Below are 22234 nucleotides of genomic sequence, written 5' to 3' on the forward strand. Positions count from 1 at the left end.
AATATGATACAGGTTCTATTATTGTCCCAAATTAAGGAAATTTTAGTGCATCTAATAAGATAAGTAATATATTAAAGAGCCTAACATTTTCCCCAGTATATTATAACATAGTAATTATTCAATCAACATTCAAACAACTGTGTATTATACAGTGGTATTTTGTTTGGTATTTTCTGAACTGAAATGATAGCAGCTCCCAGGAAATTGATATAAAGTCAGTCTGGATCTCCATCTAAAACATAGTGTCCACTTTGCAACCTTCAGCCTGTATTTGGGGATGCATACTTCTGTATATAGTTGTTTGACAGTTTTAGTGATGCTGGACTCCTAATAATGTGGATATTAGTTTGCTCTACCTAAGTACTGTACTGAACACTGCATTTCTGCATTGTTAAGTTGTCATTTCTAAACTGTATGAACAATATAAAGATCAATAAAGTCTTAACTTACAATTTTAAAAGCTGTGGTACTGGACATCTGTTCAGTGCCAATATGACTTCCATATACAAGAAATGCACACAGAGAAGAAATCCTGAAAACTGTAGATTGTTGACTCTTACTTGAATATACTTGATATGGTTTGGCTGTGTCCCCACCCAAATCTCATCTTGAATTCCCACGTGTTATGGGAGGGACCCAGTGGGAGGTAATTGAATCATGGGGGGCAGGTCTTTCTTGTGCTGTTCTTGTGATAGTGAATAAGTCTCATGAGATCTGATGGTTCTGTAAGGGGGCGTTTCCCTGCACAAGCTTTCTTTTTTTGCCTGCTGCCAATCATGTAAGATGTGACTTGCTCCTCCTTGCCTTCTGCCATGATTGTGAGGCTTCCCCAGCCACATGCAACCATAAGTCCATTAAACCTCTTTTGTAAATTTCCCAGTCTCAGGTATGTCTTTATCAGCAATGTGAGAAGAGACTAATACAATACTGAAAGAGAGTATCATGTATAACATTGTTACTGAATTGTAAACTCAAAAAAAAAAAAAGCAGATAATTTGTCTCTCGTTTGCCAATTTTTTTCTCTAAGGCAGGGTTTTTTAACTTTGACACTATTGACATTTTGGACTGGTTAATTCTTTCTTGTAGGGGGCTGTTCTATGCATTGTAGGATGTTTAGCAGTACCTGGCCCCAACCCACTAGATGTCAGCAGCACCCCTCTCCAGTTGTGACAAACAAAAATATCTCTAGACATTGCCAAATGCCCCCTTGGGGGAAAATTGCCTCCAGTTGAGAACCACTACTCTGAAGAATAAAATAGCGTGTGGCAAATAAAAGACACTCACCAAATATTTTTGGATTGACTGAAGACAGGAAAGAACAGTCTCCCACAAAATGTACCACTTGTGATATGCTTTGAATATCTAGGTATGACCTGGAAAAATTTCTATAACTTTAATAGTTATGTATTTTATATACATTAGAAAATATATAACATGACAAACCCATGTTTTTGCCTGCTATTTTATAGGACAGTGCTAAAGTGGATACTGAAGTTAAAAAGTAACTTAATTGAAAGAAACATTAACTGTACACAACAGATACATTAAACACAACTCATCAAATTGATTAAGGTGGTATGTGAATTACTGGAGTTTGAAGCACTCATTTATACTAAGGGAAACTTAAGCACAAATGAGCTTCCCCTAAGTCTGGTTTGTGTAGGCCACTAGAATCCTCTTTGGGAATGATCTACTGCCTTGCACAGGCTAGATACAGGTGTTGAAGACAAATTGCTTACCCTTTGAGAATTAGTCTGATAGACACTATAAGATATGAACATCAGGATGAGGTAGCATTATGAGAGTTCAAAGGAAAAAGAAATTACTTTCTACTCAGGTAATGAGGGAAAATATCACTATTGATATTGAAGGATGAATGGAATTTTTGTAGTAGATAATACAGAGGAAAAGAGCAGAGGCAAAGAGTTGGACCAGTTCAAAACATATTTAAGGGATGAGTAGAGGCTGGTTTGGCTGGAGTGTAGTATAACTATTAAGGAAGGTGGAACCTGCTTGTAGAGGGTATGTAATGCCAGGGTGGGTTATCCATAGAACAAAGATTATTTGATTTTCTAATGTCTGGCTAAAAGCTGCTTTGTTGTTATTGTTGTTTTTAAGTGTATTGTCATTATTTTAGAAGTAATGTTTAGTTTGGGATGGGGACCTGACTGAGAATCAAGATAAACAAATACTGCTGCTTACAGAAGTATAAAAACTAACACACACACACACACACACACACACACATACATGCTGAAAGAAGGGACCAGATGGGGTCAGGGCACAGACAAACAAAAAGATAGCAGTAACCTCTGCAGACTTAAATGTCCCTGTCTGACAGCTTTGAAGAGAGCAGTGGTTCTCCCAGCATGCAGCTGGAGATCTGAGAACGGGCAGACTGCCTCCTCAAGTGGGTCCCTGATCCCTGACCCCCAAGCAGCCTAACTGGGAGGCACCCCCCCAGTAGGGGCGGACTGACGCCTCACACGGCCGGGTACTCCTCTGAGACAAAACTTCCAGAGGAACGATCAGACAGCAGCATTCGTGGTTCACGAGAATCCGCTGTTCTGCAGCCACCGCTGCTGATACCCAGGCAAACAGTGTCTGGAGTGGACCTCTAGCAAACTCCAACAGACCTGCAGCTGAGGGTCCTGTCTGTTAGAAGGAAAACTAACAAACAGAAAGGACATCCACACCAAAAACCCATCTGTATATCACCATCATCAAAGACCAAAAGTAGATAAAACCACAAAGATGGGGGAAAAACAGAGCAGAAAAACTGGAAACTCTAAAAAGCAGAGTGCCTCTCCTCCTCCAAAGGAACGCAGTTCCTCACCAGCAATGGAACAAAGCTGGACAGAGAATGACTTTGACGAGTTGAGAGAAGAAGGCTTCAGACGATCAAACTCCTCCGAGCTACAGAAGGAAATTCAAACCAAAGACAAAGAAGTTAAAAACTTTGAAAAAAATTTAGACGAATGTATAACTAGAATAACCAATACAGAGAAGTGCTTAAAGGAGCTGATGGAGCTGAAAGCCAAGGCTCGAGAACTATGTGAAAAATGCAGAAGCCGCAGGAGCCGATGCGATCAACTGGAAGAAAGGGTATCAGTGATGGAAGATGAGATGAATGAAATGAAGTGAGAAGGGAAGTTTAGAGAAAAAAGAATAAAAAGAAACGAACAAAGCCTCCAAGAAATATGGGACTATGTGAAAAGACCAAATCTACATCTGATTGGTGTACCTGAAAGTGACGGGGAGAATGGAACCAAGTTGGAAAACACTCTGCAGGGTATTATCCAGGAGAACTTCACCAATCTAGCAAGGCAGGCCAACATTCAAATTCAGGAAATACAGAGAACGCCACAAAGATACTCCTCGAGAAGAGCAACTCCAAGACACATAATTGTCAGATTCATCAAAGTTGAAATGAAGGAAAAAATGTTAAGGGCAGCCAGAGAGAAAGTTCGGGTTACCCACAAAGGGAAGCCCATCAAACTAACAGCGGATCTCTCGGCAGAAAGTCTACAAGCCAGAAGAGAGTGGGGGCCAATATTCAACATTCTTAAAGAAAAGAATTTTCAACCCAGAATTTCCTATCCAGCCAAACTAAGCTTCATAAATGAAGGAGAAATAAAATCCTTTACAGACAAGCAAATGCTGAGAGATTTTGTCACCACCAGGCCTGCCCTAAAAGAGCTCCTGAAGGAAGCACTCAACATGGAAAGGAACAACCAGTACCAGCCACTGCAAAATCATGCCAAAATGTAAAGACCATCGAGACTAGGAAGAAACTGCATCAACTAACGAGCAAAATAACCGGCTAACATCATAATGACAGGATCAAATTCACACATAACAATATTAACCTTAAATGTAAATGGACTAAATGCTCCAATTCAAAGACACAGACTGGCAAATTGGATAAAGAGTCAAGACCCATCAGTGTGCTGTATTCAGGAAACCCATCTCACGTGCAGAGACACACATAGGCTCAAAATAAAAGGATGGAGGAAGATCTACCAAGCAAATGGAAAACAAAAAAAGGCAGGGGTTGCAATCCTAGTCTCTGATAAAACAGACTTTAAACCAACAAAGATCAAAAGAGACAAAGAAGGCCATTACATAATGGTAAAAGGATCAATTCGACAAGAAGAGCTAACTATCCTAAATATATATGCACCCAATACAGGAGCACCCAGATTCATAAAGAAAGTCCTGAGTGACCTACAAAGAGACTTACACTCCCACACAATAATAATGGGAGACTTTAACACCCTACTATCAACATTAGACAGGTCAACGAGACAGAAAGTTAACAAGGATACCCAGGAATTCAACTCAGCTCTGCACCAAGCGGGCCTAATAGACATCTACAGAACTCTCCACCCCAAATCAACAGAATATACGTTCTTCTCAGCACCCTATTGCACCTATTCCAAAATTGACCACATAGTTGGAAGTAAAGCTGTCCTCAGCAAATGTAAAAGAACAGAAATTATAACAAACTGTCTCTCAGACCACAGTGCAATCAAACTAGAACTCAGGATTAAGAAACACACTCAAAACCGCTCAACTACATGGAAACTGAGCAACCTGCTCCTGAATGACTACTGGGTACATAACGAAATGAAGGCAGAAATAAAGATGTTCTTTGAAACCAACGAGAACAAAGACACAACACACCAGAATCTCTGGGACGCATTCAAAGCAGTGTGTAGAGGGAAATTTATAGGACTAAATGCCCACAAGAGAAAGCAGGAAAGATCCAAAATTGACACACTAACATCACAATAAAAAGAACTAGAAAAGCAAGAGCAAACACATTCAAAAGCTAGCAGAAGGCAAAAAAATAACTAAAATCAGAGCAGAACTGAAGGAAATAGAGACACAAAAAACCCTTCAAAAAATTAATGAATCCAGGAGCTGGTTTTTTGAAAGGATCAACAAAATTGATAGACTGCTAGCAAGACTAATAAAGAAGAAAAGAGAGAAGAATCAAATAGACACAATAAAAAATGATAAAGGGAATATCACCACCAATCCCACAGAAATACAAACTACCATCAGAGAGTACTACAAACACCTCTACGCAAATAAACTAGAAAATCTACAAGAAATGGATAAATTCCTCGACACATACACCCTCCCAAGACTAAACCAGGAAGAAGTTGAATCTCTGAATAGAACAATAACAGGCTCTGAAATTGTGGCAATAATCAATACCTTACCAACCAAAAAGAGTCCAGGACCAGATGGATTCACAGCCGAATTCTACCAGAGGTACAAGGAGGAACTGGTACCATTCCTTCTGAAACTATTCCAATCAATAGAAAAAGAGAGAATCCTCCCTAACTCATTTTATGAGGCCAGCATCATCCTGATACCAAAGCCGGGCAGAGACACAACCAAAAAAGAGAATTTTAGACCAACATCCTTGATGAACATTGATGCAAAAATCCTCAAAAAAATACTGGCAGACTGAATCCAGCAGCACATCAAAAAGCTTTTCCACCATGATCAAGTGGGCTTCATCCCTGGGATGCAAGGCTGGTTCAATATATGCAAATCAATAAATGTAATCCAGCATATAAACAGAACCAAAGACAAAAAGCACATGATTATCTCAATAGATGCAGAAAAGACCTTTGACAGAATTCAACAACCCTTCATGCTAAAAACTCTCAATAAGTTAGGTATTGATGGGACGTATCTCAAAATAATAAGAGCTATCTATGACAAACCCACAGCCAATATCATACTGAATGGGCAAAAACTGGAAGCATTCCCTTTGAAAACTGGCACAAGACAGGGATGCCCTCTCTCACCACTCCTATTCAACATAGTGTTGGAAGTTCTGGCCAGGGCAATTAGGCAGGAGAAAGAAATAAAGGGTATTCAATTAGGAAAAGAGGAAGTCAAATTGTCCCTGTTTGCAGATGACATGATTGTATATCTAGAAAACCCCATTGTCTCAGCCCAAAATCTCCTTAAGCTGATAAGCAACTTCAGCAAAGTCTCAGGATACAAAATCAATGTACAAAAATCACAAGCATTCTTATACACCAACAACAGACAAACAGAGAGCCAAATCATGAGTGAACTCCCATTCACAATTGCTTCAAAGAGAATAAAATACCTAGGAATCCAACTTACAAGGGATGTGAAGGACCTCTTCAAGGAGAACTACAAACCACTGCTCAATGAAATAAAAGAGGATACAAACAAATGGAAGAACATTCCACGCTCATGGGTAGGAAGAATCAATATCGTGAAAATGGCCATACTGCCCAAGGTAATTTATAGATTCAATGCCATCCCCATCAAGCTACCAATGACTTTCTTCACAGAATTGGAAAAAACTACTTTAACGTTCATATGGAATCAAAAAAGAGCCCGCATCACCAAGTCAATCCTAAGCCAAAAGAACAAAGCTGGAGGCATCACGCTACCTGACTTCAAACTATACTACAAGGCTACAGTAACCAAAACAGGATGGTACTGGTACCAAAACAGACATATAGACCAATGGAACAGAACAGAGCCCTCAGAAATAATACTGCATATCTACAACCATCTGATCTTTGACAAACCTGAGAAAAACAAGCAATGGGGAAAGGATTCCCTATTTAATAAATGGTGCTGGGAAAACTGGCTAGCGATATGTAGAAAGCTGAAACTGGATCCCTTCCTTACACCTTATACAAAAATTAATTCAAGATGGATTAAAGACTTAAACGTTAGACCTAAAACCATAAAAACCCTAGAAGAAAACCTAGGCATTACCATTCAGGACATAGGCATGGGCAAGGACTTCATGTCTAAAACACCAAAAGCAATGGCAACAAAAGCCAAAATTGACAAATGAGATCTAATTAATCTAAAGAGCTTCTGCACAGCAACAGAAACTACCATCAGAGTGAACAGGCAACCTACAAAATGGGAGAAAATTTTCACAACCTACTCATCTGACAAAGGGCTAATATCCAGAATCTACAATGAACTCAAACAAATTTATAAGAAAAAAACAACCCCATCAAAAAGTGGGCAAAGGACATGAACAGACACTTCTCAAAAGAAGACATTTATGCAGCCAAAAAACACATGAAAAAATGCTCACCATCACTGGCCATCAGAGAAATGCAAATCAAAACCATAATGAGAAACCATCTCACACCACTTAGAATGGCAATCATTAAAAAGTCAGGAAACAACAGGTGCTGGAGAGGATGTGGAGAAATAGGAACACTTTTACACTGTTGGTGGGACTGTAAACTAGTTCAACCATTGTGGAAGTCAGTGTGGCGATTCCTCAGGGATCTAGAACTAGAAATACCATTTGACCCAGCCATCCCATTACTGGGTATATACCCAAAGGACTATAAATCATGCTGCTATAAAGACACATGCACACGTATGTTTATTGCGGCACTATTCACAATAGCAAAGACTTGGAACCAACCCAAATGTCCAACAATGATAGACTGGATTAAGAAAATGTGGCACATATACACCATGGAATACTACGCAGCCATAAAAAAGATGAGTTCATGGCCTTTGTAGGGACATGGATTAAATTGGAAATCATCATTCTGAGTAAACTATCGCAAGGACAGAAAACCAAACACCACATGTTCTCACTCATAGGTGGGAATTGAACAGTGAGAACACATGGACACAGGAAGGGGAACATCACACTCTGGGGACTGTTGTGGGGTGGGGGGAGGGGGGAGGGATAGCATTAGGAGATATACCTAGTGCTAAATGACGAGTTAATGGGTGCAGCACACCAGCATGGCACATGTATACATATGTAACTAAGCTGGACATTGTGCACATGTACCCTAAAACTTAAAGTATAATAATAATAAAATAAAAAAATAAAATAAAATAAAATAAAATGAATCTTAACACACACACACAGACAAAAAAGAAGGGGCCAGAGACTAGAACAGCAGAGGATCCGAATGGAAAGATCATTCCATCAGAAGAAGCAAGGAGGTAACCTGGGCCTGGGGGAGTTTGGGGTTTGAGGTGATATGGGTAGTAGGCCTTGAGCCTTTTATCTCTAAGAAAATTGTCTTATTTAAAATAAGATGCTGATCTTTGGAGGTTTATTACTGAAACGCTCGGTGAGGTGGCTGACATGTAGTATTGATTTTTGCCTCCTTGGTTTTATCTTCCCCTGGAAGATGGCTGCCTCCAGTGATGCTTGTTGTCTCCACCATGCTGACCTCTGGAGCAACAATTCCTCTTTGAAAATCCTGGCCCATGCCTGACAGCTCGTTCCTTTGTGGTTTCTCCTAACACAACTGAAATAGGTTTGATTCTTTTCTAAAAGACTTTATTAAATATTAAAGAATAAACAAAAAATAAAATACGAGAAGTCCTGCCAGATTTACCTAGCATCTCTGATATCACTGTCCCTGGTCAAGCCACTCTCACACCTCAAATCTCCTTTCCCTACTGCTGCCAGAGGTGTCTTCTTAAAATCCCAATTTAGCTATATCACTACCCTGTTTAACTCTTTCATGCTTCTCATTCGTACATGGATTATATTTTAGTATATTAACTTTCTTTTGGTATTTCCTGGAGTAAGGATGGTTTTATAGTTATGTTCACATAATGATTATTTCATTTATCTGATTTGAATGGGTTACAGTTAAAATTGAGATGACACTTGGGAAGGGTGAGCACCTTCCTGTAAAAAGGTATGAGTTCTAACACTTTCCTAAAGGTTTCCCAGAATAGCTTTATCTGAAGGGTCAGGAGTCACTGGATTTCAAATTGTGCTTCCTATAGTGCTAGGTTTCTGATGAGGTATGTCCAGGCCACCTCCAGAAAAAATCTCAATGGGTGAGACTACAACCCTCCACCCCAATTCTACCTGAAGAGTTCCACCCTAACCCATTTTTTATATATTGGTGGTCCGCATAAAATTTTTTGAGGGCTGTCTGCTGCTTTCAAAAAAGATGTGTTGATGAGAAGTCATTAGATGATTTCTAAAGTTCCTTTCAACTCCAAAATTATCTGAGAATCCAGCCCCCTTGACTTCTTTCTTGATTCACTTTATGCTAATTTTGTTCCATATGATTAATGTGTTGTTAGAAAATAATAGAATTTCAGAGCTGCAAGAAACTTTAGCAATTATCTTGTCCAGTTTTCCAAAATGAGCTCCAAAGAACAAGACTCCTGAGAAACGCCCATCGCTTACAGAAAGGAATGTATAGCTAAATACTTTGAGACTGTACTTTTGTCCCATTGCTCATTAGCATTTTAAAGGCTCTGAAAAGTCTTATAATAAAGAAACCTGATTAAATTAAGTCGGTATTTCCTACATGGGAAGCATGGGCTCTGTATCAACTTACTATGACCTTCTTTATCTGGTACTAGTTTCTGCCCTATTACCAGATCAAAGAGCTCTGTTTTTGAATAACACACTTTTTAACATGCTGTGGAGGATAATTTGGGAGAACTCATATAGTTGAGCCTCCTCCTTTTGCAAAGAATTTACGGTAGGAAATGATTGATCAAGTGTCACACAGCTGATTATCAGGTCTCAGTCTAATATTTATTCCTTATTGGTCTCTGCTTAACTTCAAGTAGGTTGTAGATTCCTTAATGGACTGATAGTTTATGTCTTATAGCTTTACCTTTCAGGCACTTAGTTTCATATTGGGAACATGACAAGTGAATAATAAATACATGATAGCTCTATGATTGAACCCTGTGAGAAAATGAAGCATTATGATATGAATTGGTTTCTGTGTATGTATGAGTGTTTTTTTTTTTTAATCTTTTGGAAACAGAATTTCTGCTCCCCTGTGTACACCCTTTCTCTGTAATTGCAGTGTATGTTTTTTGTTTCTCCAAAGTTTCTGTTGTCAGTAGTTTATGGTCATTGGTTCATACTGTTTATTGGAAATAACTCTGTGGGCTGCTTTGCCTCAGGGCTAATTTGATTAGGGATGCTGTTGTTTTACACCATTTGGGAAAATGTTACACTTTAAAGGGTATTGGATTTGTCACAGAATGATATTGAAGGGAAGCCGGAGACAGGAAAGCTAGTAACTTGCTGGCCTGGTTATTAGCATTGGACCTTTTGGGATTTTTGTCTGCCATTTTTGTTGATACTGCTGTTTTCTGAAGAGATAAGTGTGTGACCAATTTGAGGATTGTTATTTGGCACAGGCAGAAACTAGTACCAGATAAAGAAGGTCATAGTAAGTTGATATAGAGCCCCTGCTTCCAGAATATTGTGCTTCTGTCCTCTGAGGTTAGATTTTCTCTTTGTGAGGGAGAAAACATTTATGTAAGGGAGAAAGATTGGAATGTACTGAAATGAAATGCTCACATTGACCACATCAGCTGTACTGGAGCTTATCTGATGTAGCCACTCAGCCTCTATCAATCTGACTGTGTGTATGTGCTCTGTTTTGTACAGGGACTCATCATCCAGGGACGTGCCAGAAACCACAAGAAAACATGGGGAGGGGTAAGTTTCTCTTCCTTTTTAAGTAATTCAGACTGTCTCCATAGCTATTATAGTCAGGAAATTAAATTTCTAACTCATAGTATATTTGTGGACACCTAAATTGTATTTCTTGTTAGTGTTAGAAAGTTTTTGTCTGAAGCAGGGCTTTTCAGAGAAAGACCATCAACCACATTTATTCACTGGATCTTTGATTTTCTTCTTTTGTAGAGACCTCCCAGTATAGGGAGAGATGGATCAAGCTTGATACTATACATATAGTATATACTATTTTATATATATAACTCACAGATACTATATATATACACCTTCCCCAAACCCAGCTTCTTTATAAGTCTTTTTTCTGTTTTCTGTTTTCTTGCTAGTAACATAAAATAAAGAGAGTCTACTATGCAGCCAATAACAGTAGTAAAAAAAAATCATCTGTGAGGTTGATTTGTAATTTTTTTTTAAATTTTAAAGCCCGGCATTAAGAACCATTAGATGAATTCCTTTTGTTTATTTTTGCCTTCTCATAAGGCTGTTTATGGGCAGTGGACAACAGATAAATTTAAGTTCATTTCATTGTTAATATTAAGCAGCCACCACAGGGACTTCATAAATAATTCTAATTAATGTATATCATGTCAACCTAAAATAATCAAAAGGGTCAGAATCTAGTTTAAAGAGTTTATTTGAGTGCAAAGGTTGAGGACGGACTCCAAAGAATGGAAATCACTGTTTCCAGTTGTAGAAGTTTGGGGATCACTCGAATAGACAAAGTTTAGGATATTTTAACAGAATTTTAACATCTTTCTATGTAAGGCTTACTGCATAGTTACAATGACCTGATTGATCCGGGTGGTCCTTTTCTTTCAGGAAAGGTATATTTAACATTCCACACTGAAGATGTGATTGTCATGGGGTCTCTGTTTGGGGCACCATCTGGTCTGAGTTAGGTACAGGATAATAGAGTAGCAAAGATCAGTGACTGAAAGGGGGAGGTCTGGCCTCTGGTCTTTGCTATTCATTTACAAAACAATAGCAGTGAGGAAGAGTGTTAAACTATAACCTAAGAAACAGAATTGCAAAATATGTTATGTGACTGAAACCACAGTCACATGTCTCCCAAGGCTTAAAGTGTTTTGGGGGGTCCCAACAGCTTTTACATTTTATTAATTTTCACAATTATAAAATTAGAATGCCTTGAAGGATCTGAGAGTAAGATTTGGTGTGTGGTGTGGTATAGTACAGTGAGAAGAATACTGGATACAGAAGGCCTGAATTCAAGTTCTACCTCTACTACCTTGATCAAATCCTAGAACCTCCCTAAACTCGTTTGTTCATCCCTGAGGTGGGATTAATACATTCTGCACTTCTAGCCTCAGAAAGTTGTCGTTGGCATAATGTGATAATACATGTAAAAGTGTTTTGAGAGTTCTAAAGTGTAATGGAATACAGCAGTGGTATCTGCCCATTACTGTCCTTACTGACTAACTATATCTTCATTGTTTTTTTAATGGGTAAAAATGAAGTTATTTGACCAGATGCTTCTGTAGGCAGCATGACTGGGACTTGGGTCATGCAAGCAACTGAGAGTTCTTCCTTTTGTTGCACTTTGCTTGCCCCACCCTTGTGTGGGCCCTGGTAGCAAGCCCTAAGGATTATGGATCAATCATGGAAAATATCTTCTTGAATCTTGCTGAATCAGCTTTTGTTCCTGTTTTCTCCAGAGCTGCCCTTGGAAATTGATTAGGCCTAGCTATTCTGGTTCTTTCCAGATCTTCACAAAAGATGGCAATCTCTGATGGTTTCGAAATTTTAAAACTAAATGAACTTTTTAAAAACTATTCGGAATTCTGGGACTAATCTGTGCCACGTCCTGCCCGCAAATCAGCTGTCAATGGAAGCTTCTAGAGTAGTGATACGGCTCCAATGACTGGGGGAACTCCAGGGTCCTTAGTCTCATGTCGAGTTAGATAAAACGACACAGATACACGTGGAGTGGTTTTAAGTAGTGGAGAGTTTAATAGACTAGAAAGAAGGAAGAAGCTCCCTCCTACAGCTGAGAGAGGAAACCTCGAATGTGCTGGAAAACAGCCAGTTATATGAGGAGGCTGGAGGAGGCAGTGTCTGATTTGCATAGGGCTCAGGGGATTGGTTTGACCAGGTATGTCGTTGACATAGCCTGCGAGAAAACTGGCCCTCCCACCCTAGCGTTTTAATGTGCAAATGTATCCCCATGATGTTCTACACATGTGGGGGATATGTGGGGGTGGCCATGTTGCCAGGAACATGTTGGGGCAAGGGGAAGAAGGTGGTGGGAATCGCCATGTTTGTGTGGACCCAGTTTCCAGTGGCAGGTATTTGCATATCAAAGCTTGCCGGCCCAACTTTAAGAGCCTGGGCTTTCCTGCTAGACAAGAAACGTTTCTGGAGCAGCTTTAAAAGAAACAAAAACTTCCCAAGGACCCCCTTTCCTATCTGTTGCCTAAAATAATTTCTTAGTAACTCCTATAACATTAGAACATCATGTTTGATCCTCACCCAATCCCAAAAGCTTCAAGTGGATTTGGAGAATGTTCTGGTTGTTGGATACTGCTATAGCCATATAAAGGAGAGAGCTGCACTGAGACAAGGAAACCCATTCTTTCTCATTTCCTCTATTCATTTTTAGACTGCTCATCAGGTCACTAGCAAAGGGACTGTTAGGTGCTTAGTTTAGAAGATGTCTCAGCAACTTTTTGTTCAAATGGTCAGGCAATTAGTAGTTGACCTTTGAACAATGTGGGGGCTAGGGATGACTCTGTTGCATAATCAAAAATCCATGTATAATTTTTGATGCCCCCAAAACTTAACTACTAATAGCCTACTGTTGACTGAAAGCCTTACCAATAATATAAACAATTGATTAACACATACTTTATATGCTATGTGTATTACATACAGTATTCTTATAATAAAATACACTAGAGAATAGAAAATATTAAGAAAATCATAAGAAAAAGAAAATGTATTTACTAGTAGGTGGAAGTAGATCATCATAAAGGTCTTAATTTTTGTCATCTTCACATTGAATCAGTGGAGGAAGAAGAGGAATTGGTCTTGCTGTCTTAGGAGTGGCAGAGACTGCAGAAAATTTGCATAGAAATTAACCTGTGCAGTTCAAATATGTGTTGTTCAAGAGTCAACTGTAGTTCTTGCTAAAGAACAGGGCATGGTAATGTAATCTGCAAAGATAGGCATGTTTCCAGGCTGGTGATGAGATAAAGGAAGTGCTTCAAAGAATGCTGCTTTTACAAATACAGAAGCTTGTGATAGCATTTTCACTGTGTTGACCACTTTGAAAGTATTTGTAATATCCTGAATCTCAAAGAGACTCTATCCTTTACTCTCTAAGCTTTGCTTAGTTTGCCTGATTACATTTGTTAATTGCTGACACTGTTATTGGGGAGAAAAAGATGCTACTGTATGCTCATTTTTCTCTTTTCTGGCACTGTACAATGAAATTTTTCCTGCACTTGGCAAAGATTCTCACAAACGTAGCCCAGTGTATCATACAGAGGGACACAGAGGAAAAATATTGCAAAGATATGACACTAGCCTCATAACATAAATTAAGGATGCATGAAAACAAAAAACACACTTGGATAACTGTACAGTTTAGGCGAGAAATTAAAACTGAGGTGAATTTCTTTTAGCATTCTTTGATATTAGATGAAGAAGTTATTTGTACATATGTGTTAGAAGAATCATTCGTTTATGTGACATGAAGGATTATAAACAAAATTTAAATCTTAAGGTGGGGAAGATGAGAACAGCCTTGGATATTTAATTTTTTATTAGTCTACTACTACCAGTGTCCATTGTGTGTGGCACTGAAATCCCATTCACTATGTATGAATTCTTAAACAGGGCTTAGTATTTAGGACTCTTAAGAATCTATAATTATTCTGATATTAACACATTTCTGTAGAGCACTTTATAACTCATAGGTATTCCCTCTACATTATCTTGAGTTGTAAGACAACCCTATGATGTAAATAGGGATTATTATCCTCATTTTATGTATTATAAAACTGAGGCTCATAAGAAAAAGTCTTATCTGTAATCCACAGACTACTAATGGAGAGCCAAAATGCAAATCTAGGTCTTATGTTACATCCAGTTTTTTTTCTTCCAATAAACCATGTTCTGCATATCTTAATCATCAGTAGTGTGTAAGTCAATTAAAAACTTAGGAGCTCTCTGTTGCTATGAGAGGTATAGAAGAAATTATTTTTTAATATCTGCAATGTTCGTATTATCATGAGGGACTGGACAGATAGGCGAAGGGAAATGGCTCATTGTTCATCAACCTTTAGGGTAACAGCTAAAATACATGTGTATCAGATGGTGGAGTGCCTCAAATATTAAAATCCTCTGAGCAGCAGTGGTCTATGTCTGTGGTAATTCAAAAGGCAGCTACACTGATTGGCAGTGACCATAGTAGATAACAAAACAACTCAGTTCAGAAGCTCGTGCTACACAGTCCACAAGGGAAGGTGCCTAAAGTAAAGGGCCTGATGCCGCTTACCTGGCCTATGTGAAACTCACCCGTTTGACTGATGAGTTTTTATCTTTGTTGCTTTTGTTGACACAAGGAATATAATGCATCATGGAACACCAGAATAGCATGAGATGACAAGATGAGATACTGGTTCAAAAATGAACAGCAGGTATAAATAAAATTATATGTAAAATTCTAGTAGAGAACATTTTTACAAAGAGAATGTGAGGATTTTACAAATGTGTATATATAGGCTCACAAAATATTATGATATAATCAGCCTTCCATATCTGTAGGTTCCACATCTGTAGATTCAACCAACCATGGATCGAAGTTATTTGAGAAAAAAACAAAAAAATAAGAATACAACAATAAAGTGCAAATAAAAATACAGTATAACAACTATTTTCATAGCATTTACATTGTATTAGGTTTTATAAGTAATCTAGAGATGATTTACAGTATACAGAAGGATATGCATAGGTTATATGCAACTACTATGCCATTTTATATAAGGGACTTGAGCATTTTGGTATCTGTGGAAGTCCTGGAACCAATCCCCAGTGGATACCAGATGACTGTTCTAGGGTATTTATCTTTAATCATCTTCAAATGGTAATTAGAACTATATTTTACCTTTTCATTTCTCATCTGACCAACTGGCATATTCATGATAAAATGGTAAAAGGCCCAGTACTCCCAGTAAGTATTATCTTTACCTACAATGAATATTTTTCAGTTTTCTTGCTTTAAAAATTTTGTGATTATTGTTTTTATTACAGTGTTTCGGTAGAATTTGATTTTTAAAAATATAGCTACTTTCCATCTGAATTTTTTTCTATCTCAGAACACATTTCTATTACTGAATCTTCTAAGTGCTGTAGTTTGTGGTATCTGCTAGCCTCATATGAAGTTATTAATGGCTATTTTCACTGTCTACCTTAAAAGCAGAGCTTCTGGGAGAAGTTCATCATGTTGTCTTGATAATAGCAAATCATGAGCTAGCTGCTCGTACACATCTTCCACAAAATAGGAATAATACTTAGCCATGAATTTTCAAAAGTTTAATTTTGCTTTGTTATATACAAAGCAATATCTGGAATAGCTTAATGATTGCAATCAGGCAGGTCAACTTTGTGGAGGATAATCTGAATTAAAATATGAAGATAACTTAGGATTTTTTTTTTTCTGTTTCTCCTCTTCCAGTATTTAGTCTTTGGAAATAGGTCTTACCTACCTAGCTTAGAAGAAAATCTTAGGTCTATAAAATCTTAATATGAAAAGTCAGTTTCCATTTTCATTTTCTGTACTTAATAGTAACATGACCTTAATGTCTTAGCATAAATGAATTTTTATGGTCGTGCTATAGCAAAACAGTGGTAGTGTTGCCAGTTAGTCTTTGTTTCTTATTAAAACATAGCAGCATAATTCCTCTGGGTCCTTGCATGTGCTGGGCTCCTTTATCCCAAGGAACTCAAACATATCCCCCTAGTTGTCAAGACTTAGTGGAAGGCAAGATGGTTTACAGCCACCACAGTAAATACATAAGTTCTTTAATTCACTGCTGAACTATTGTTAAGTTGAAGCCAATTCTAAACTTTAACTGAGTGTACAGCTCTATATTGTCAAATAGGGAATGAACCTTCAAACTGACAAGCCCTGTAAAGTAACTGTCTTATAATGAAGTGCCTAATTTTATTTGGCTTTATGGTTCAAGTGAAGTTATCCATTTAAAGTCAATTAATTATTTCATTTTTCTGGCCTATATTAGATTTGAGAGTCTCTTTATTGTGACATATTCAGGCCTCTTTAGTTTAGATGATGTCAATAATTTATTATAAATTCTTATCTTCAGAATTTTATAACAGTAATACGAATTTGCTTGTGGCTGACAACTGCCATAATTTTTTCTTGGCAAGTTTTTCTCACCAGAAAAAAAAAAAGAACTAACGGAGAGGTTACTTTTAAAAAACTCATTATAGTGCTTGATGCTTTTTGTCTTTGATGCAATCCTCTCTGCCATTTACTTATTAAAGAAGAAAATAACCTTTGGCACATAATTTTAGAAAGGTTTCTCAACTTTAGCACTATTGATTTTTTTTAATGGAGGCAAAATTTATATAACATAGACTTGACTATTTTAAAGTGTATAATTCAGTGGCATTTAGTACATTTTGTAACCAGAAGGTTGCTGTGCTGTAAGGAAAATAGTTACAAAATGTACTAAAGGTTGCTGTGCAACCTTCCAGTTATAAAACATTTTCATCACTTCCAAAGGAGATCCTATTCCCATTAAGCAGTCACTTAATCCCTTCCCATTATCAACATCCCTTACCAGAGAGGTACATTTGTTACAATCAATGAAATTACATTGACATGTCATTATCACCCAAAGTTCATAATTTACATTAGGGTTCACTCTTCTTGTTGTATATTCTATGAGTTTGGGTAAATGCATAAAGAATGACATGTACCCACCATTATAGTATTATACAGAGTAGTTTCACTGCCCTAAAAAAAAATCCTCTGTGTGCCACCTATTCATGCCTCCTGCCCACTCCCTCTCCACCCCTGGCAATCACTGATCTTTTTATTATCTCTGTGATTTTGCCTTCTCAGATTGAAGAGAAAGAAGCCTTCTCAGATTGGCTTCTTTCACTTAGTATTATGCATTTGGGATTCTTTCATGTCTTTCCATGATTTGATGCTTGTAAATTCTCAACTGTTTGGGGGTAAATATCAAGGAGTACCATTGCTGTATCATATGGTAAGAGTATGTTTAGTTTTGTACGAAGCCATGAAACCGTCTTCTAAGTGGCTGTACTATTTTACATTCCCATCAGCAATGAAAGAGAGTTTCTATTGCTCCATGTCCTTGCCAGCATTTGATGTTGTCAGTGTTCTAGATTTTGGCCAGTTAAATAGGTGTGTAGTGGTATCTTCTTGTTTTAACTTGCAATTCCCTGATGACATATAGCCATGAGCTGCATAATGATGTTTTCTTCAATGACAGACCACATATATGAAGGTGGTCCCATAAGATTATATACCGTATTTTTATGGTAACTATCCTGTGTTTAGATATGTTTAGATACACAAATACTTACATTATGTTACTTACAGTATTCACTGTATTCAGTAAGTTGCTTATAGTATTCAGTACAGTCACATGCCATACAGTTTTGTAGCCTAGGAGCAATGAGACTATACCATATAGCCTAGGTGTATAGTAGGTTATGCCATCTAGGCTTGTGTAAGTATACTCCATGATGTTTGCGTAACAACAAAATCACCTAACGATGCATTTCTCATGATGCATCCTGCCGTTAAGCGACACATGACCAAATGCTGTGGAGCATATTTTCATATGTTTATTTGCCATCCATGTATCTTTTTTGGTGAGGTGTTTGTTAAGATCTTTGGCCCATTTTTATATGCTTGTTTTCTTACTGTTTTAAGAGTTCTTTATACATTTTGGATAGCAATCTTTTACCAGATGTACCTTTTTCAAATGTTTTCTCCCACTCGGTGGTTTGTCTTTTCATTCTCTCGATATAATGGTGTTTTTTATAGAAGTAAGTTGAGTCTAAAGGAGAGCAGAGTATGATTCTGGAGATCAAGGTACAGTCCTAGTCCTATCATCAAGTAGCTGTGGCTTTGGGTAAGTCACTTAACCTATAGATTTCAGTGTAGTGTTCTGGTCAGCAAAATGAAGGGGTTAAGATGGATCAGTGGTTTCCAATGTGTTCGGTGAAGCCACAGATCTTCTAAAGGGGCCCCTGAGGGGCCACCATGAGGGAAGAGAGGAAAAGGAAATGCCCCTGGTACATAACACCTCTCCTTCAGACAGAACAACTGTACTACATTGTATTTTATCTGTTTTTATTTCATGATAGGTTGATTTGCAGAGGATCCTATGACTAATAAAATTTAGAAAGCTACCGGATTCAATGACTCTCAAAGATCTCTTTCAGTTCCGAAAATCTGCGACTCATGAACATTAATTACCATCCACCTTTTGAGGCTGTATTAATGTGTGAACAGATAGGAAAGAAAGTGATAGAGGAACTAGTGGAATAACTAATATTATGTGCTTCTCTGATGGTGACACATCATTCACTCTCTATTTCATGGATTTGAAGTATATAATTCTTGTTCCAATGTGGCCTATGTATTAGGTTGAACCATAGGAACCTACACTTAACATATTACGTTGAACCATATGAAATGGCCTTCAAAAACTGTAATTTCATGTACTTCAACCAATATAAATGCAGTATGCATAGGGAACCCTTGAGTTCAGAGACTTCTTAAAGCATCTAGATCGTATATGTATAACTGAATTAATTAAAAATGTGTCGCAGCCAGACGCGGTGGTTCACGCCTGTAATCCCAGCACTTTGGCAGGCTGAGGCGAGTGGATCACTTGAGGCCAGGAGTTCGAGACCAGCCTGGCCAACATGGCGAAGCCCCGTCTCTACTAAAAATACAAAAATTACCCGCGCACGGTGGTGCACCCTGTAGTACCAGCTGCTCAGGAGGCTTAAGCAGGAGAATGGCTTGAACCTGGGAGGCAGAGGTTGCAGTGAGCCGAGATCATACCCCTGCACTCCAGCCTAGGTGATGGAGTGAGACTGTCTCAAAAAAATAAAATAAATAAAAATGTGCTGATTTCATGGGTGGTTAACAGTCCACTTTGGAAACAAATGAGATTCCAGAATTCTACACATCAGCCCACCACCTCCTTTGGGATTGATGTACATGTAGAATCAATAGCAAGAGTTTATTGAATATAATCAAAATCAATTTGGCTTTTACAATTGCTACATTCTTTTTGGCAAATGTCAGTAGCTGCCAATAGTTAAAGGCATGTGAGGTCTAGGCTCCCCACAATTTGACTACCAGGTTACAACTAAGTCTTAGACCGAATTTTGCTATACACGGACATTTATCAACAAGATGGCACAGTTCTGCCATATAACTTATTATATAAACTCTATGAAATCCTATTTCTTTCCTTATTTAGGATCTCCCACAATATCTTAGATAAAAAGTTCATCTAAGGCATATGTGACAGCATTCTAGCAATGGTATTCAGCTAACCCATCTAGTTAGATTAAAGCAATCAAGAATCCTTCATATCAGCAGGTAAACATGAGGCCTTTCAGGAATCAAGTCTTGGCCACCATTCCTAAGGGTACAAACTGCAGAGGCTTTAGATTTTTATACTGTGTTCAGGCACACCCTTGACTGCTGCTGTCATTTCTGGAGCAAATTCACATAAAAACATTTCTTTCACCAGTGAAAAGTCATTTGTGAAATTCATGTTAGTGCTTACTAACAATAGCACTAAACTCCTCAATGAAACTCCATTTCTTAAATCCATCATGCTCTATTGTGGGCTGGAGAGAAAGATAGCCAAATGCGTTTGTAGTAGCTACCTTAGAAATGTGGCTGTTTCGTTAAATGTAACATGTGCCCTACTAGGACAGTTATCCACTCCTAGAGTCTAGATTACAACTATCACATAGAATACCTATCCTACAGTCTATGCTGATGAGTTGTAAAGCAATCATTGCAATATAAAATTATGCATTATAAGCTATATTTCATCTTGTGAGTTTTATCTACCTGTCTTTATTTTCTATTAAATGGTGATTATTAGTCACAGCTATTACCATAGTCTTCTATATGAGATAGAATGTAATCAGTATAGATAGGGTCCATAAACTAGAAAGGAAATCATATGGTTGTAACAACCGCAAACATCAAGACTACTGATATTGCTGCTGGTACAATTGAGGCACCAGTAAGAGTAGAACTAGCTATCTTTGGAGTTCTCCTGTTTTGGTGATTCCATCTGATTGTGTGCTTAGTCATGCCAAATTACACTAATAATTCCATATTTGTTTGTTTCTTGGGAGCAAGGCATTGCTCTTGGTTCAGAAATATGTATTAGAATACCATACCTTTAAATCAGTTTGCATAATTGCTATTAATTTGATTGGTGTAATCTGCCATTTCATGACGAATTCTTTTTGATAAGAAGTAGTTATAAAGTTTAAAACCCCTTTAAAGAAAACTTTGCCTTTTGCCTTCTTCTGTGGGAGAATATATTGCGCCATTTCTCTCTATGTCCTTTTTCCTTACAAAGCATAGAATCATTAGATGAGAGACATCTGAATGTATGCTCTGAAATTTGGCTTTTAAGAATACCATATTGAGATAGTTAGTGTCACTCTGGTGGGAACCATGTTTGTTTTATTTTTAAAGAATACTGACTTTATAGACACACTTTACCTCTTTTGTCATCTCTCATAGAAATCCATTTCTGGCATATTATCCACACTTTTTCCAGGAAACCTACCTGTTATCTGGTATTTCATTGTATGCCTCTCGTACTACAGATTTGTTTAAGTTTTAGGTAATGATCGTAACTACTGTATGGTCCTTAGGGGGCAGATTTTAGGTATTAAATATATTAATAATCATTATTTTTTTCTCAGTCTCTTAGACTTCCCACTCCCACTAGCTCAATCCTGCAACTTCCAATTATTTTTTAAATATATGAGCTTTTTAATGGGTTTCAGTTCCCTCATTCCTGTGTAAACATATACTATATGCTATACTAAACTCTAAGTTTGCAAAAACTGGTTGGGCACATGAGTACCACCATACAATAAATTCTGAATTATTATAAACTTATCAGCTATGAAAAATTAACTTTTAATTTTCAGAAATAGTTTAACAATGGTGAAATAAATTGGGACATTGTACATATTTCCACCTTCCTAAGTAAAAATAGGAGGATGATTTAAATAGTGTCTTTTTAGTTTGCTTAATTTTGTTTTTTAGTAAGTGAAATGTCACTTCAGAGTATGAGACTTTGATTTCCTAGGAAAAGTTGTTTCCATCAGTCTGTGATAAGAAGTACCTATTTAACACCTACTTCAGCAGAAAAAAAAGTTTGAAGGCATTATATGCAGACACAACTGAATAATAGTATCAAAATGACTTACAAGCGAGAAAACAAAGAATTATGAGTTTGACACTTCATAAGATGTTTAAAAAATAAAGCTAAGCACAGGATTGGGTGGAATGGGTGCTTTTTTGATTTTCTCTGTTTGTTTGTTTATTATTGGTTTGGGGTATGGTGATTGCTTGGCTGGCAAATTGTGTATTAATATCCCAAAAGGATTTGGATCCAATACACT

General features: G+C 37.6%; 1 protein-coding gene across 3 annotated transcripts in view; it reads left to right on the forward strand.

Moving 5' to 3' along the window:
• PRRG1 (proline rich and Gla domain 1) overlaps positions 1 to 22234 on the forward strand; it is a 108132-nt gene that overhangs the window by 46577 nt on the left and 39321 nt on the right. For all 3 annotated transcript variants that reach the window (XM_003805973.4, XM_003805974.6, XM_008977292.4), the window contains exon 2: positions 10445 to 10495. In XM_003805973.4, the coding sequence (XP_003806021.1) occupies positions 10486 to 10495 (10 nt within the window). In that variant the 5' untranslated portion in view covers positions 10445 to 10485. The remainder of the gene's footprint in view (positions 1 to 10444; positions 10496 to 22234) is intronic.

Source organism: Pan paniscus, chromosome X (genome assembly GCF_029289425.2).
Source record: "Pan paniscus chromosome X, NHGRI_mPanPan1-v2.0_pri, whole genome shotgun sequence".
In the NCBI taxonomy this organism is placed as follows: Eukaryota; Metazoa; Chordata; class Mammalia; order Primates; family Hominidae; genus Pan; species Pan paniscus.